Source organism: Cyprinodon tularosa, unplaced genomic scaffold (assembly GCF_016077235.1).
Source record: "Cyprinodon tularosa strain WSP-4 unplaced genomic scaffold, ASM1607723v1 ctg248, whole genome shotgun sequence".
In the NCBI taxonomy this organism is placed as follows: Eukaryota; Metazoa; Chordata; class Actinopteri; order Cyprinodontiformes; family Cyprinodontidae; genus Cyprinodon; species Cyprinodon tularosa.
In genome coordinates this window covers 1,004,696-1,023,646 of record NW_024038921.1, presented here as the reverse complement: position 1 = coordinate 1,023,646, position 18,951 = coordinate 1,004,696, and the positions used below count along the sequence as shown (strand labels likewise).

General features: G+C 39.8%; 1 protein-coding gene across 4 annotated transcripts in view; it reads left to right on the top strand.

Annotated features, from left to right (window-relative positions):
• The first annotated feature begins 3,793 nt into the window (after positions 1–3,793).
• Positions 3,794–18,951, top strand: part of LOC119785394 (sodium channel protein type 8 subunit alpha-like) — a 77,764-nt gene continuing 62,606 nt past the window's right edge. For all 4 annotated transcript variants that reach the window (XM_038288027.1, XM_038288025.1, XM_038288029.1 and 1 more), the window contains exons 1-3: positions 3,794–3,937; positions 7,260–7,316; positions 8,458–8,795. In XM_038288027.1, coding sequence (XP_038143955.1) covers positions 8,514–8,795 — 282 coding nt within the window. In that variant the 5' untranslated portion in view covers positions 3,794–3,937; positions 7,260–7,316; positions 8,458–8,513. The remainder of the gene's footprint in view (positions 3,938–7,259; positions 7,317–8,457; positions 8,796–18,951) is intronic.

Sequence of the window (18,951 nt, the reverse complement as noted above, 5' to 3'; positions counted from 1 at the left end):
ACTTTGTTTTTTTTTGTTTTTTTTCAACAGTTTATCTTGTTAAAATATATTCAAAACTCCTTTGTCTTACTTGAACCATACTTGAACCCAAGTCCTTGTTTTTTAATTTTTTTTAAATTTAATGTTCTGTGTAAATATCATCTCTGGAAATAAAGAAACTCCTTGTTTAATTGTTGATAAGGATCATTTTTTTTCTTCAAACTACCTTTTAACCTTGTGCATGCTTTAAAAACTGAGAGATCCTTTTTTAATTACAATAATGTAATCATGCTAATTCTACTTATGTTCATCCATTAAAATTATCAATTATAAACCCTTGGATGAATAATTAGGGTAGCGTGAAAGAGTGAAGATGGTATTCTTTGGTCTTTTAGCCTCACATTGTCTTGACCTGTGACCCTTGACCCCGTGACCCCATGACCCTTAGGTGCACACCCCCCTTTGAAAAATCCTGGATCCGCCCCTGGTAACGGTCCTTCTAACCGAACCTATGTTCCATCTTCCGTCAGGTCCCGTCTCATCCAGTGGATGCATGCCGCCAAATTCTCTGCTCACCCAGGAGTCAGTAGGACTGTAGCTCTCATCTCCAGATGCTTCTGGTGGCCCACTCTCCACAGGGACGTTAAGGAGTATGTGTTGGCTTGCCCCACATGTGCCCGTAACAAAGCCTCACACCAACCTTCTTCTGGCCTGCTTCAACCACTTCCTGTTCCCTCGCGTCCTTGGTCCCATATCGCCATTGATTTCGTCACCGGTCTCCCTGTCTCTCGAGGTATGTCCACCATATTCACTATTGTTGACCGTTTCTCGAAGTCTTGCCATCTTATTCCCCTCAGAAAACTTCCCACAGCCTTTCAGACAGCCCAGCTTCTCATCAAACATGTTTTCCGGTTACACGGCATTCCCCAAGAGATCCTCTCAGACAGAGGTCCACAGTTCATCTCCCAGGTCTGGAAGGCTTTCTGTTCCGCTCTCGGCTGCAAACCCTCTCTCACCTCTGGTTATCACCCCCAATCGAATGGTCAGACTGAGCGTATGAATCAGCAATTGGAATCAACCCTTCGCTGCCTCACGTCAAACAACCCCGTGGACTGGAGCCAATTTCTTCCTTGGATAGAATACGCTCATAACTCCCTCAAATCTGCATCTACTGGACAATCCCCATTTCAGGTCAGTCTCGGCTATCAACCACCTCTTTTTCCCGCTGACGAGAGAGAGATTTCGGTGCAGTCCGTCAACCAACACATCCGCCGTTGTCAAAAGATCTGGAGGGAAACCATCGCCACTCTCAACCGGTCATCTGAGTCAACAAAACGCTTCGCCGACGCCAGGAGACGTCCCGCCCCCGAGTACACCGAGGGCCAGGAGGTATGGCTGTCCACTCGAGACATCCCCCTCAAGGGGATGTCTCGAAAACTCTCTCCTAGATTCATCGGACCCTACAGGATCACTCGAGTCATCAACCCCTCAGCCGTCCGTCTTCAACTACCTCAGTCCCTCCGAATCCACCCTACCTTCCACGTGTCTCAGATCAAACCTGTCTCCTCGAGCCCTCTGTGCCCACCGTCCGACTCCCCATCACCCGCCCTGGAGGTCGATGGTCATCCGGCCTTCACGGTTCGCCACATCGTGGACTCCCGTCGACGAGGTCGCGGTTGGCAGTACCTCGTCGACTGGGAGGGCTACGGACCGGAGGATCGCCAGTGGGTTCCAGGCTCGTACATCCTCGATCCAGCCCTTATCGAGGAGTACGAGCGTTCCTGCCCATCAACCTCTTCCGGACCGCCAAGGGGCGGTCGTTGAGGGGGGGGGTACTGTTGGGATGGGAGCTGGAGAAATTCCACCTTTCTCCAGCAGAGTCCGCCGTGGATCCTCTGAGGGAGCCTCCTGCACAGCTGCAGCTCGTCAAGATCATCAGAGGATCCACTACTTAAGCTGTCTTCAGACCTTGCCTCAACGCCGCAGTGTTGTTCCAGTTGGTCAGCGCTTAAGCCTAGATCCTCAGAGTAATTCTATGACTCTTGAATCCAGCTTGGATTCTAACCCTTGTATCTGTTTTCCAGGAAACCTGTGCCTCCTCTGTGAAAGCTCAGGAAGAGCTAACCTGCCGAGCCGACCCTCAGAGCCAAACCTGAAGATTCACAGAGAACCTCCAAGCAGCTCTGGACTAGAGCTCGAAAACCCAAAGCCAAGGTCTGTTCAAATTAGACGTGAGACGCTGAAGCAGCAAACGGACTCTGCTGATGAACTCTTCTCCAGAACCAACAGTGACTCTCCCAAAGCTAACCTCAAGAACCCTCAAGGTACAATCAGTAAACTTCAGGAAATCAAACCTCTGTTGGCAACACTAACTGAACTGTCTCTCACGCAGACTCCGGTGAACCAGAACCCAGGCCCCGAACCTGAACCAGTATATTCTGTGTGCTTGTCCATAAATAAACTGTTAAACTTTTATCCTTGTGTCCGTCAGTGGTGTTCTGCATTCTTGGGTCGCTTTTAGTGAACCCATCATGACAGCCCTCTTATATTTGTACCTATTTACAAAGAAAAGCATGGCCTCTTATGCCCTGCGATCCAACCATCAGCTGCTGCTCACTGTTCCACAGAACTAGGGAAGAAAGCCTTTAGATACGCAGCTCCTTGTGCATGGAATTTGTTTACAAAGAAACTGTAAGTTGACTGAGTTTTTATCTATAAATACTTTAAAGTTGAAAGTGAAAGAATTTGAAGCAGCCTTAGGGATCTGTAATTGTTTTACTTGATATGTTTTTTTCCTTTTTATTTTAATGTACCTTTCATTTATTTTAATGTATCTATGCAGTGGCGGTTCTAGACCAAATGTACCAGGGGGCCAGGAGGGGGCAAGCGTGTTTTCATGGGGGCACAGAAAAGCATGAAATAAAAAAACAGGGCAAGGGATTCCAATATATTAACATAGCTGCATCAAGTGAAATTTCTATTCAATTGGGTTTAATTAAAATTCTGTCTTATTAGGTCAATATCTATTCATAATTTATGAATATTACATATTTTTGACTTAATTTAGGTTAGAATTACCATTTTCTATAAAATCAGTATTAGAACTCAAGAAAAACGGATAAATTCAGTGGTAATTTTTTTTAATTTGTTTTGAAAAAAAAATTTAGCAGATGTAAACTGGGATCCTATCTCAATAACACTGAAGCCATCACCTTATAATTTTTAAATACTTAGTAAAACAGAATTCTTAAAGAAAACAAATGAAATAGGCCCAAAGGACCTATCAGTAACCATGTCTGTTCCAGCGCATATAATCATTAGAATGTCTTTGAGTATTATGTCTTAATAAGAGGGGCCAGGACATGTTCTACAGGGGCACTGGCCCCCGTTGACCCCTGTCTTGAACCGCCTTTTTATCTGTGTTTCTTATGTAACTTTGCTGCCTCTTGTCCAGGACTCCCTAAAAAAAGAGGTTTTTAATCTCAATGGGATTTTTTTCCCTGGTTAAATAAAGATTAAATAAAAAAATCATAATGACCTTAACTTGTTATATTACGCGCAAGTTCAATTAAATACATATGTGGTTCAAAATTGTTTATGGTTATTTTGAATATAATCAGTTAATGTGGTAAAAACAAAGTATTTGATAAATAATCTAAATTAGGTTTTATTGTTGTGCCAAGCAGAATATATATGTGCGTCTTTTTAAAAAAATGAACCAGTTTTTTTTTTTTTTTTGTGCTTACGATGCTGCGGTCTCCTGTCCGTTATCGGGAGTGAAGGCATTTACAGACACTCCCTAACAATTTGCTGAGAGTCATCAATTATGCAGGGCAGCGGCACGCACTGGGAAGGAAGATAGCAGCACCAATATGGCGACAGCCGCAGTTACTCCCGACTCCTCTCCACATCTGCAGTTCAGTGCCAGCTATCAGGATATTTGTTAATGCCAGAAAAAGTAAGTGAACAATCTGCTGTCTTCGTCCGGCATGTTTTGGCCGCGGGATGGAGCTCAGCCGTACTTTTTGTCGACTGACTGCATCCCAGTGCCGCAGAGCGGGTCCCTTCCTCAGCATCTTTCCGCTGTAAGCGGCTGTGGAGGGAGGGGAGGGGGGGTATCCTTACCTCTATGAACAAATGTTCATGCGATCATTTTAGACATAAGCGGTAATTGTGGGGGATCGTTATTTTAATTTATTTTCAGAAAAAGGAAATCTATGCTGCGACACTTTGGATTGTAAATGATTATTTTCAATTTTTTTTTGGGGGGGGGGGGGGGGGGGGGGGGGGGGCTGCAGCTGGATGGGATGACACCTCACTGTGTCAGAATGAGTAACATCATGTGTATGTGATCATGTCAAACTTCTCACAGTGGAAAAAAATAATTTGAAAAAAAAGGGGTCGCAAACACCTAAAGTGTCTATAAATTTATTTCTAGCATTATTAGTAATAGTTTTACCCCCCTCCTTATCCCCCTCCCCTGCAGATTCCCCTGAGACTGTATTGCGTGCGGTGGGGTGGGGGGGTACAAGGTGCGTCTGTAGTTTGGCAGTCCTCTGAGGGGACCGCCGCATCTTCTTTCTCCTTTTATTCAGACTCGACGTTAAACACATATTCTTTGTTTCAGCCACTCTTCAGCAGCACACACACTAAGGTCTGCCTGTCAACAGGGTGCGGTATATTTCACCCTTTTTGTAAATAACATGGCTTTAAAAAAACACAAACCCTGTTTTATAACATTGTGTTGCAGTAACTTCATATCTGCTGCCGGTTTTACTGCGTTTTGAGATGTCAGCATCCGGATTGTAGATTCCACTGACCTACTAGTTAGAACCTATAGCAGCACACTGCAGTATTTCAGGCTTTGGCCCTATAGAACAACGACGCACCCCGGAATGAAACAGGTTAGTGAGGCTCTCAGTCTGGCTATAGGGATAGCACTGTGGTTATGACATTGTGAAAAAGAGCAGGCATTCATTATTTGGAATTGGAAGTTCAAGGAAAATGAGAGGCTGAGTTTTACTTTCTGTATTCTGAATCCATGTCTTAAAATAATGATAGTAAAAAAAGGGTTTTTTTAAAACACCAAATTTTAATCCTAGCAGAAAGTTTAATTTAAAGCTGATTTGTCCCAGATAGAATATAAAAAGATAGTACTCCTAAGTGTTCTTTTGTTTGGGATGGGTTGATGGACAAGCAAACTTTGCACCAGACCCTCTTCTTGAGATTTAACTCAAATATTATGTGAAAGAAACAAGATTATGAAACTGGTTAATGCAAATTGATCCATGTTAGGGGGGACAGCATACACAGGAAGGGTTTGATTCGTGACCTTTCATCATTTAACACACAGAAGCTCTTTGTTTGTTGCTCATTAAAAAATAGATACGGTTAGAGAATGCAAACATCCTCTTACCTTAATTAATCTTCCTTTACATCCTTCATTTGATTGGGACCCTCTTGAACAAAGTCTTCTCTAATGCATAATTCCTTTAGAGACGTAAAAGAAGCTGCAACAGCTTGATTAGTATATGTCTTGTTTATCATAATGTTTTTTTTGTTCTCTTTGTGGTTGTGCTTATTATACAGACATCCATAGGAACAGTTTGTGAATTTTTAGTTTCTTCCAATATGACAGGTGGACAAAGTAAGCAAAAATATTGCACAGGTTACTCTTCATTTCTGCAAGAGCGAAGGTGAGCTAACAATAGGGATTAGGAAATACAAAAGGCAAAATTACTCTGCAGATTATATGGTCTTTAACCCTAACCCTCAAAATGAGCTGGGGTGCTTACTCCCCATCAACTGCACATGCAAATGAACTGAAATTGTTTGTCTTGATGTCAAGCTTGTGGCACTCCTCTTTTAATGCTACCCTGGGCAACTGCCTATATCAAAACTCCTGTGTCTTTGTAGGGGGTTATTAATGGTCTCACCAGAGCTAAATTAAAATATATTAGAATAAACTCAGGTAAGCATAAATTTCGTACTTAATACTGTTCTGCAGTCCAAATGTAAAAAAAAAAAAAAAAAGAAAAAAGCTTGTTTTTCTATTAAAAACTCCTTTGTCAAGATGCCAGCAGAGTTATGGAAATACATTTATCAGTAAATAATTTTATGAATATAATCATGCGTTTTAACTGGAAAATGTCAGGACCAAAAACAACCCCCAAAATAACTGCTCAATTATCAAACTGTAAACTATAAACTGTAAATTATAGATTAAAATGAGTTAAAAGCATGACGACAGCAGACCTGCTCCCTAATCGTTTTCACTTTATTCTCTTCTGATCTCAGAAAAGATTATTAGAATGAAAAAACATTTGTGCATTATAAGCTCACTGATTTCAGATTAAAACGTGTGTTGCAAAAATAAAGTGAAAGAAAAAAATAGAAACAAATAAACAAGCATGGCCCCTTTAAACATGAAGGAGCTGCCTCCAAATGATATTCTGCTGAGGGCCTTGCATAACCTTGGGCAAGCTCTGGATTTCAGATATGGACCTGTTTAGCTCCCAGCTGTTTATTAATACTAATCTGACCGATCCTGGAACAGACACCTTTAGCATACTATAGGAGAAGGAAAGACAGAGATTGAACTTCAGAAGCGACCCATTTGATTCAGATGGATGCCATTGTTCAGACCACCTAGTTTGGCCACCTGACTGTTGCGTCCAGTAAGATCCAACTCCATCAGTTGATCATCCAAGTGCACAGAGGAGAGCAAAGGGAGTTAGCTGCTTCAGGATGTGTGGCGCCCTTTGTTGGATGCTTCTACCGCCTCAGAGGACACAGCCTCACTTTCATTTTCAAGCTGCTGAACAGACCGGCGAAACGGCTTCTCTTATTGCTTAGGAAGCAGTTAACGCCACTTTTTTTTTTTTTTTTTTTAATAGATATGTTTCTCATCATAACTTTAAATCCGTTCAGCATGCAATTTGCTGAAATATTGGTTTTGACCTGTGCTGTAAAGGTTGCATCAGCTGCCTTTTAATTATTTAAAACTTATAGGATGTTTAGATTTTTTACAGGTGTTTCTGTACAGCTATAAACCCAAATCATCTTTAAGACTTCAAAAGGAGACTACATGCAATTCCGGTGGTATTTTTGCCCACTTTGGTCTAAAAAAAAGCTTTTTGGGGGCTGTGTCAACTCACTCCTTAAAGTGGACTTCTTCTCCCTTCTATCTTTAATGATATTGGATTGTCAGGGGCTTTTTAGTTTATGAAGTTCCACTGACTGCTTTTTAACATTTTTTAAATACTTTGGTTGTGTTTTAGACCTTTTTATACTTGCAACCTGCCCCCGAGCATCAAACAGGACGAGATCACAAACTGGTGAGTGAAATATATGTTTGATGAAAACACAAGAGCAAGTTGTTCTGGTTTTAGTTTCTTAACCTATAAAATTTAGCATATATATGTGTTTGCGTGCGTTATATGAAATATTTTTGCACTTTATGTTTTAGTTTTATTTTCAAATGCTCTCAGCACTGTATGGCACTCTCTTGACTGGATCTTTAAAAACTGATAAATAGATCAAATTTGATATCTTCTTTCCATAGTTGGATAAAAAATAAGTTGGATTTCCACCTGTCCTTTAAATTACAATTCATGATTTTTCTGTGCCAGTTGTTAGAGAACTGTAGTGTGATTTTTAGCAACGTCATCAAGCTGATCCCGATAAGGAATCCAGTTAGGGTTTTCCTGTGGGAAGTTCGCATTTTCTTCCAGACTATATCCCCCTGTCCCAACAAGCAGATATTGGACGTTAGATATTAGTCTGTTCTGTTGTGTGTCCTATGCCCCAACCTTCCCTTTGACAGCTGGCAAAGATAACCTGAAACCTTGCTAAAAAAAAGACAGATCTGAAATCAACAAATACGTATATGGGTGTAAAAAAATTATTGTTTTGGTGATCGTTCTAGCTTGCAAAAATACAGTATATCAAGGTAGAGACATTAAAAGGTGCTCAATGTTATGGTTGTAGAAGACAAAAGGTGAAATATTTGTTGGCCAATGATTGTTGGAACTTTATTTTCTTGCCAGTAATCATATGTTTTTATATTGAAGACGGGTTCTGAAACAGGTTTAATGCTTAAAAGAAAAGCTCACATTAGCCTTTCTTTTGCCTTTCTCAGAATTCTGACACACAGGTTCAGATTTTATGCTTTCATACATAGTAGAAAATGTTTGCTGCTTGTTTTAGAGAGTTAAAAGTTATTAAAGGAATAAAGATATAAAGCAATTAGAAAATTACCCTGACAGATGCTTTAAAGCATTTGTTTTTACCTCTATGTAGTTTTTAAATAACAAATAAACAGATGTGCATTAAATTACATGAAAAAAAGGACTTAGGTCTTAGTTTCTTTCATTAATAAATTGGTTGATTGATGGTTTAAGAAAATCAAATGGTTCTGTACCTTTTTTTTTTTTTCCCATTTTCCACACTCTAATCACTTTGTCTCTCTTCTCCCAGAGCTGGATGTTGGGAATGGAAAACAAATAAAAGGGAAATAGCTGCAGGATGAAAACATGGCTGCGCCCCTTCTTGCACCCCCAGGACCTGACAGCTTCAAGAAATTCACCCCTGAGTCTCTCGCTAACATCGAGAAGCGCATCAAAGAAGAGAAAAATAAGAAGCCTCCTAAGCCCAGATCAGACAGTAGTCATCGCGACACATCTGATGAAAATGAGACGAAGCCCAACAGCGATCTGGAAGCAGGGAAGAGCCTGCCCTTCATCTATGGCGATATTCCTAATGGAATGGTGGCTACGCCCCTGGAGGACTTGGATCCATATTATCTAAACCAGAAAGTAAGTCATTGCATAACCCTTCGTAATACTTAGACGTCCTTTACAGATAATTAAGCTCTTCTGCAGAACCCTTTCAAAGGACACATATCACTGCCACCTCTGCTAAATCTTTATTGGACAAAAAATCTTTGTGATGTTATGAATATTTCAGATGTCATTATGTTTTTTATTAAGATTTGAGTTTGTACTGGGGATTTGTGGAAGGCATATGTAGAAAAATGACCTTGATCCATTTTAAAACTTTTAAAGTGCACTAGAGAAGTGTTTAACCCCTCACAGGTTCTTACTATTCTTCTCCTCGCTCTTTAAAGTTTCAGACCATCAAACACATTTTAATCTGCTCACAAGATATTAAGTAAATATCAAAAAAAAAAATTTTTATGCTTTAATTTCCACCCTTATATTTATTATAACTTGTTGTACCACCCTTAGTGGCAACAAGCACTATCAACTGCTTCGGGTAACTGACAATGAGTCATTTAAATCGCTGTAGAGATATATGTGTCCACCTTTCTTCAAGGGATTGTTTGAATTCAGCTACTTGACTATTTGAAAATAAATAGTCTGTTAAAATTCATGCCTTTATTATGTTTAGGGATGAAGTTTATTCCTATCTTATTATGGCTTCATTCTGCTGGGGTTTTTTTTGGTTCATTGTCTCACTGCATAGCCTAAGTCTGCCAGGGCATAAGACCATGAGCTGAGGTGTTGACATTTTCTTTGACAATTCTTCTGGCTTAGAGCAGAATTAATTGTTCCATCAATTGCAGCAGGTCCGTCCCATCCTGAATTGGTGAAAAACAAAATTTTCACAAATTTTCACCATCTCTCTGTGATAATGGTAATAAATGTCCCAAAAAAGTTATTACTTGCGATACATGAAAAGTGAATACTATCGAAATCTTTCAACTTAGGCACAATCCTTCACATTATTGCCTACCTCATTGGCTGTTTCTGAATGTTCGCCTTAATTACTACATAGGGCACTATTTAGCGATTACGCCATTTTAGATACAGGTCTGAACGGCTAGTGGATGAAAAAGTAGTGGACTTGATATTTCCCACAATGCACCTTGAAAAGTAGTGATCATCCATAGTCACCACTTAGATGAGCAGATATATCCCAGAATGCTTTGCGTTGAGGATTCTCTGCACATAGCATTATGGGATTTGCTGTCACCATAGGCTGTTGCTACCTGACGGTGGCGACTAATAACAAAGATGGCGCAGGCTCCTTTCGGGGAGGCGGAGGAACGTGTCCAACGGGGAGCGAAAAGTAGTGATCATCTGTCCGAACAGTCAGTTAACTGAGCTCACTATATACTGTAGTCCCTGATCTATATAGTGTTTGATACATAGTGAGTGCTTCCAAAAGAACAAGTAAATGTTTTATCTTAGCAACAGCAGACAATTTCTGTTGCATTAGCAATGAAACAACGAGGCTGTAGTGAAATAATGAGTTTACCACCTCATCAACTTTTGATGACGCCTTAAATAAAAAGTGTCACGGAATATCCCATATGTGTAGAGAGCCTTAACCTCTTAACATCCACCTCATTTTGGGTAATCCTCGTCTATTTTGCATATCCAAATGGAAAAGCAAATAACTTAGGAACTGTAAGCCTAAATTACATGTGCAATACATTTTTTGAAAGCTAACACCCTCTAGTTTCATAATATATAAATGTGGGTGACTCAAAGTTGTTGTTTTTTTATTCTCGGAAATATAGGTCTTTTTTGAACAGCAGTAATAAAGATATTCTTGAGAAAAGGCAGGTTGTAATGTATTATATTTTTTCTGTGATTGACACTCCGTCAGACGCTCCTCTGGCTGTGATCGGTTGTTTTGACTCGTCCCGAATTATTCTTTCCAGATTGAAATACAGGCAGTATGCAGGACCAATTGAAGCAGTTTTTTAACAGGTTACATATCGCATGTACTGCTGTCTGGGCATAGGGACAGTTTTAGCCAATATGACAAAAAAGTGATTTTTAAAAACTTACAGACTTCAGCTTTAAGGTCCACCGGGTTGCCGGTAAATGAAATGTACCTAACTAGTTAGGTAACATTTATCTAGTCCAAGCCTTTCCTTGTGATAAATATTACTGTAGGATTCAATTACAGTAAATTTGGGATATGACACACACACTAACAAAAATACACTTTTGTCTTCTTAGTCCCCAGAATGCATTCTTCAAGGGGTTATTTAGTAAGTTTGAGATATTCTTGTTTTTTTTTACCTCCAGAACAAAAAGCATGACTGAGAGAACTAAGGTTTGATATGTATTTGAGATTGTATTACAACCTCCTGGATGAGTTGTTGATGTGCTTCTGGAGTAATTTTGGTTGGGTTGTCACTCCTATAATTTTTTTCCCCTCAATTTGTGGATGATGGTTTTCGCTTGCATTGATATGGATTGTGGGAGTTGGCATTGAAAATTCAAACACTGAGAAGTCAAACATTTAAAATGAAAATGCTGAAATTTCAAACACTGATAATTCAAAATTCCCTTCAGACCTTCACTGATGAAGCTCTGGAGCCACATCAGTGAAGGTCTGAAGCTCTGGAGTTGTTAAAATATAGGTCCTTGATTAGCTTCATTTCAAATTAAACTTACTGAATTACTTGTCGTTTCAAACTGCCAAAAGATAATAACACGATTACCCTTATTTGTGGTTGAGCAGCAGCACTTGAATAAGAGTCTCCATTAGTTTAGATGAAGAGTACCGGAAAAGCAGAGGGACTTTGAAGTAGCCTTCACTTTATCCCCGCCCCGATGCAAAAAAAACAACAAAAAAACTGCCAGTTTGCAGTTGCATCGTAGCTGCAGGAACTCAGTGATGCTGAAATCATCTCTCGTTGAAAAAACGCTACTGCTAAAAATGACAGTATCATCAGTTGTTTTACTTTTTAGAGGGAATTTTGAAATTTCAGTGTTTGCATTTTTAAATTATTGACTTTAAACAAAGTTTACAACTACAATGTTTGAAACCGCTCCATGCTTCTTAAGTTTCTGAAGCTGTTTAAAGGGCTTTTTAACCATTTGTAATAGATGTTAGAGACCTCGTTACTCATCTGCTCCTGAATGTGTTCAGATTTGGGCATAATGCATTTCTTTTTAAAGGTCCTACTTCGTGTTGCCAGAAAGTTTTTAATTTAAATCTTTTGTTAAATTCAAGTTGTGGCTGTAATCATGGTTCTCTGGAGTCTAGTAAAACTCAACTAAAAGATACTGTTAGTTTGGACAGCTTTTTACCATAATAATTAAATCAGCATTTTAAAACTGTTTAGTATATTTAGTTGGTTTATTTTAATTTAATATTAACTTTTATTTAACCTGAACCTCTCACCAAAAATTAAAATGAAATGATATAAGCAATATTTAAGGACAGAAAAAACCTTTAACTACCCCAAACATTCTCTGTAGTGGCAGGTAGCCTGTCCAATTCTTTACAAAAATATTTACATTTTAGATGAACGTATCATTGTGCACTTCCTGCAAGTACAGGCTTGCTGAGCAAAGCAGGTCTTAGGGCGAAATACTTTTTTCTTGTGTTGATCCGCATCTAGAAAAGACAATGTAGATGCAGGCATGATGGACAGGTCTGTATAAGGTTTTTATCCCACAGCTGTATTGATCAATAGTTCTCTTTTTGAGAGAACTATTGATTCTCATTTTCTGGAGATGTAACTTTCATAGTAGTGCATGATCACTATTAACATGATGTAATTTTTCCCAAGTGGAATGAACAAAATCAAAATGGTGATTAGTTTAGAATTAGCTTTATGTTGAAAACCTGTCTTGTCTTTTATTTATCCAAGACACAGATGTGTTTGAGCTCTGCCCTTCCTGCAGTTCTGAACCAGTGGAGGTGAGTGAGAGAAGTTAGAGAATAAGATGGAGGGTAGGACAGGAAGTGGAGAGAAAAGTGCAGGGGCATGCAGCTGTGTGGGCTCTCCTGTCTCCACTGTTGGGGCATTGATAATGTAAAAAAGACAAGCTGTGGGATGTATAGAAGCAAGATGGCCAGTCAGCAAGACTGTGCAGCACTCACTCCCAAGGTAGATAGAACCATCAATGGCATGTGCCTCTTGTGATCTATTGATCTGAAGTCCCAGGTCGGTGGTTACTACAGGAAGGGTTACATTATGGCCTTTAATATCCCTTCCCACTTTTCCTGATGCTCTGTGCATTCTTCCTTAGCTTTCATTTCTCTGCTCTCCAGAGTAACTTTGCTGATGTAGGATCATAGCATCTTTGCTGTAATGCTGGATGTTTGTGGACTGTTATGTATGAGGAGTGAAAATGGTGCATTCAATTATCACCAGCATTAAAAACAGTCTATCCACAAAGATTTTTTTCCCTCTTGTTTTTGCTGACATTTGAAGTTATTTTCTTTATTGTACATATTCAAAATGGACATAATTACAACTGCTGCCATAATTTCAATATGTGCATTTATACAATATCAAAAAAATTACTTTGATGCAACATCTGAATCCCAGCAGTCTAGAGTGTGGGGTGGATAAGTATCAAACTTGTTAATGTTTTTCTCATTAAGTATATAATTCTGGTGAAGAGATAATGGACATAAAGCTGACAGTAGGTGTACGGAAAAAAAAACAGGTCTTAAAGTAAACATTTTTTTATTTTATTGGAGAAGCACGTTTTACAGACAAAGTAATCCGTCCATGTTTCAGTATCCATCACATTCTTAATCACATTCCATACTGTGAATAAGAAAATCAACATATGCTACTCCAAAGGTTTAGTTTTTTACAATAATGAGAACATGTAAGTAGGTGAGGGGAAGGTCTAATTCTTCTAACTTTCTGGGATGGCACAGTTATGGCAGAATTATTTGTCTGAAACAATACTGGAACACAAGTTATAACAGTGTGTTCATGTGGCAGGCAAACTTAAAGCACAGGGAGTACATATTTTACGTAATTTGTCAATTTTGACCAGATCTTGAAAAAAGTTTCCTTTTGACTTCTAGTTTCTCCAGATTACCAGCTGTAAAAGGCGGTAATTTGGAATATGGTAATCTAAATGTGGTAATCCTAAATCTCAATATTCTGAGATTTATCATCATATCTCCAGAATATAAATCTCCTTTATAATGTTGAACAATTCATCCGCTGTGGGTGGCTCAGGTTTGAACAACGATTGTTGTTTTTGCTTGCTTCAAGGAGTATTAACACCCGTTTTAATCTTTCACAGTCCAATTTTCAAATAGAATAACATTAGTTGATGATATAGATGTAATAAAGCTCCTAGACTTCTTAAAGTCTGATCTTCACCTTTGCCATACATCAGGAATTGCATTCAGGTCAAGGGAATAAAAATGTATTTCTTTGTTTTCTTTTCCTTGCAGTTGCAACAGTTGGGAGTTTTCTGGCTTATGCATTCTTAGTCATTGCCTGGCTGGAAAATCGTTATTTTCTCCAAATGTAGCATTTGCGACCACACTATGTTTTTCATTAGCTTGGAGTCTTTAAGGGTTAGTTCATTTAGAGGGTGAGAAGTTTGACTTGTTTTTTCATTGTTAATTGTATCTACTAAAGCCAGGTGGTCCTTTGCTCTTGACTGCATCTTTGGCTCCTTGGTAGGAATCTTGTGAGTACCTCCTAGTTAGTGCTTGGTAGCTAGATGGATATGGACTAGGGGTGTTATTTTCTCCCCACCACAGAGTCCTGAAAGGGGCTCACTGGAACATTTAGAAGCTCAGCTTTCGCTTTTGACCATGAGATGCTTGTGGTGCCTTCTAAAATCTGTCAGATTTAATCTGGTTCCTTGATGCATTATATGCATATTATTGTTTGGTGAGTGTTTATTATCTGTTTTGTTCTACTTTATTAGCCATGATTTTAATTTTGACTTCCTTGCGTTATTCACATATCATGTAGAATTCATGTTGATTGGCCTCCACCCTTGTAGCCCACAATCTGATTTTGGTTACCATGATGCTGAAGCTTATAGACTGATAAGAGTATGTAGATACATCATGCTTTTACACACATCAAAGGTATAAAACAGAGGTCATGGATTAGTGGACCAGGGTCTGGATCCGGAGCCACTGCTGGCTAATCCCGACCCTACCTGATTTAAAACATTTATAAATTACCGCATGTTGTCCGACGACAGTGTCTAAATGTCACTTGCGTGACACTTGTATGGTAAAGCCCTCCGGAGCGTCCAGGACCAGGCTGCATGTGATACAAATTAGCCAATAAGCTGTCAGTCAGGGTTGTTGCTGCTGCTAGCCACTTCTAGACACAGCAGCCTAAAACCTGTGGCAAGCCGGGCGGTTGGAAAGAAGGAGAAGACGATGAGAAAAAGAAAGCAGAGAAAGTGTGGACTGCTGGAAGAAGCGCTGTGAACTAGTGAAAGAAAAGTGAAATAGTGTGCTCAAAGATGACCCTGCACATTTTAAGTATTTTTGGCTTAACCTATTGCTGTGAAGCAGGATTCTCCACCATGACCATAATCAAAAATAAATATCGATCCAGGCTCACGAATTAGCACCTTGATATGTGTTTGAGAATGGCTTGGTCGCCATTCGAACCTAGGTTTAAAAGCCTTGCAGGGCAGCCTAAATGCCACTTATCTCATTAAGCCATAAAAAAGAAAGAAAAAAAAAAAAAAAAAACATCAGTTCAGGTGTTTTATAAAAAAAAGTGTAAAAATTGTTGTTGTATACTTCAAAAACAATTTAAATTCTAATTTTTATATTTTTTTATTTGAAAATTCAATATATAACGTGGATGCATAAACACCTGCATTTTATTTCAGTGTTAAATGCTGTTTAAAGGCACACTATGCAACATTTTTCAGTTAATTAATGTGTTCCATAACGTTTTGGATGTTTAAATGAGTCATTTCAGGTTGAACAAAGGTATTCTCGGCCGCCCTGGTGATCTGTGGGGGAAATACCGCACTTGCAATTGCAGGAGCACCGCGCACCCACAGGCTCAGAAGTCTCGCGAGAGTCAGTCTTGCTTTACGGCGAGAACTGCTACACCCCCCAGTTAAAAGCATGCTCGTTGCTAGCACAGTGGCGATCAATAAATCCAGAAAGACAGTACTTAAAATCATGTCATCTTATCTTCAACAAACTGGACTAAACCTAAGGATTTAAGGAAACATAAATAAGATCAAGTAGGTGGCGGTAATGCTCCATTTGGTTGCAAGTCGCCAGTAAAACAAGAAGAAGAAGAAGAAGAAGACAGTGGCGATCTTTGTGCAGTGCTGCTTTCACACCGGACGCAGCAAAATCGCGTCCGCTGCTTCATTTTTACTGCTTGTACCAGTTCTGACGCGCGGCTGAAGCAGCTTTGCTGCTCTGGCTGCGGGGTGCAAAAGTGTGTCTGACGCGCGTTGGGCGGAGCTTCACTATCCTTTCTCTGCCTTGCAGCTATATTTGCTGTGATCAGTGGGAATAAAGTAGTTTTAATATTTTTTTAAGTGAGAAAATACACCTGAAAACGTAATCAGTGCAGTCAGTTCATTCAGATTATCATCCTCCCTTACAATATTTTTTTCTGTCGGAGCCGCTCAGAGCCCCACATACCAGCGGTGCGCCGACAGTAGGAATCCCTTCATCAGCAGCCTCTGGCCGGGTCGCCTCCTCGCGGTTCACCGCGGCAGCTGGTAGGTGTTTTTCATCTAAATAATCCAAACTGCAGGCAGCAGGATAATAAAAGCAAACATATTCTGCCGGCAGATTTCTGCATTTTAAGTTAATTTAGGCGTCAATAAACTGTTTAAGAGGAGTGATCATCAGCGCTGTGTCTCTCTCCCTGCCAGCTCCCAGATCAGCTTCTCTGATTGGTTGACGCGGCGCGTCGAGCAGCAAAAATTCAATTTTTCCATCTCGAGCAGCAGCGCGTTTGCAGCGCCTGGCTTGACGGAGAAACCAGGAGAACAGCTGTGCATATTTACGACAGTGCACTTTCACTTTCGCCCTCTGGGGGGAGCCTCGCTGGAAAATCCACACCGGTTGCATAGTGTACCTTTAAAGTAACAGATTTTAAATTAAAAATGTCTCCGGACCTTTACTGGTTGTTGATTTTCTTTATTCGGACCCCCTGATTTTTAATTGGTTAGCCTTGGTTTAAAATATTCCACCCCTGAGTCAGATGAAATGCCACTTGATTATTATTCATCTAAGTGGAATTTAAGTTGCTGTTTTTTGTTTCCTTATTTTCAAGTTGTCTGTAGTATCCGCGTTCCTAAGTTTTCTTTGTGTCAATAAGTCCAGCTGTGAAATGTATCTTTCTTTGCCTGCCAATATCCAGCTGCCACTTTGATCCTTTAACATCACATATTATGTCAGAAATATTTTTGCAAACTTGTGCAAAGATCACTTGACACTTAATATAAGTGTATAATTAAATAAATTAATTCAATAAATTAAATATAATTAATAAGTAATGTTAAACATTCATTTTAAGATAATGCCAAAATAATTGTCCCCTTAACAATTCCTACAATGCAATACTCTTTGCAACTTTCCATAATAGAAAAAAAATGGGTTCCATAAAAAAGAAAATTAAAAACAATCCACTGGACTTTGTTTCCAAGTTTGAAGACGTTTCGATTCTCACCCAGGAAGCTTTTTCAATTCAAATATGAGGAGTAGAGTTGAGTTTGAGGTTTTATACAGTAGCTATACAGTAGATATATCCCGGAATGCTTTGCACAAAAGCAAAGAATTCCTCGCAAAGGATTTGCTGTCACAGCGGCCCGCTGTCGCCATAGTCTGTTGCTACCCGACTGTGGCGACTAATAAATAAGACTAATAAAAAAGATGGTGCAGGCACCGCGTAGTGGAGGAGGAGTTACTATAAAGTCCACTATATAGTCCCTGCTCTATATAGGGATTGAGGTATTTAGAGGTTAGGGTGGACCTTCGACACAGTAAGCTTGTATGAGCTATGAGAACAGCAAGTTTTGAGTGTCATGAAGAGAAATGGTCTCGTGGAGGGTATCGCACTAGTTTGATAGGTGTTCCCTCTCAGGAGCAGGTATAGGGTGTGCATGTTCATTTTTTTAAGTGAAGAGGGCAGGTCTTTTAAAAAATCCTCCACAATAACTTTAAGATAACTGGAGCTGGGACCAACGATGCTGGTAGAACACCCCGGTTTATCTTGCCACTGGGCACAGGGAGGAGGATGGGATAGGAGGAAATAAAAGTCTGCAAAGCTGACTTTTAAACAGCTGCAGCAAGGAGTGGCTTCTTAAATATCTAAAAAGGCAAAACATTTTAAGGTGCTAACAGCGTAACGTGTGTTTGTGGATGGGGCTGTATTTTTAATAACAGGTATGACTTTTCTGTGCAGTTAGGATCCATATTACAAAAGACACACATCTTCTTTTTCTCATTCATTGAAGCCTTACGTATAATCCACAGATATATTTGACCTTTATCCCCACTGTGAGCAAATCTTTATGAGCATACAAGGTAGGGTTTTCTCCTCCCCTTCTGTCACTGCCCTCACCTTTAAGGCTGTCTGTCTCCTCTACTTGACCGATGCTCATCCAATCCCTCAACATTGCACTGTATGTCAATGAGTGAGTCTTAGTGTATGAGTGTGTGTTGGCATTGCTGCAGGAAACCTGATCACAGCACTCATGTATAAAAGAGAGGAAGAGGAGGCAGTGGCAAGGAAGAGAAATGCAGAGTTGCAGTTCTTGTTTTCCCCTGCGATGAAGAGATGACTGCCTGGGCTTTTCGAACGTCTGATGTGACGAGGCAATGTTAAAGGAAGGGGGAGCAGGACGTGATGGATGGCATGTGCATGCGTGTCTCTTTGCATATATGGACAGTGCCATTATGTGTAGCAGTACGAAAAGCCATGTTTTTTTAAAAGCTTGTTCTTTTTCGTAATGCTGCTGTGATGATTGTAGCAGGATTGTGCAGCAGAGCAATACTTCCTGCATAGGTTCGTGCTCACTAGCAGCTGCTAGAGGGCGCACAAGGTGAGCTCATGGTAGCAGCTTCTGAGACTCACTGTACACAGCATTACATTATGTTCTTTCTTCTCTTTGTTGGACTCAGCCTCCCTCCATTACTCTGCTCTGCTTTTACCCTCTCCTCTTCTACATGCCGTCTCTGGTGTTTTTTTTTCTATCATGGTGTAGTAAATTA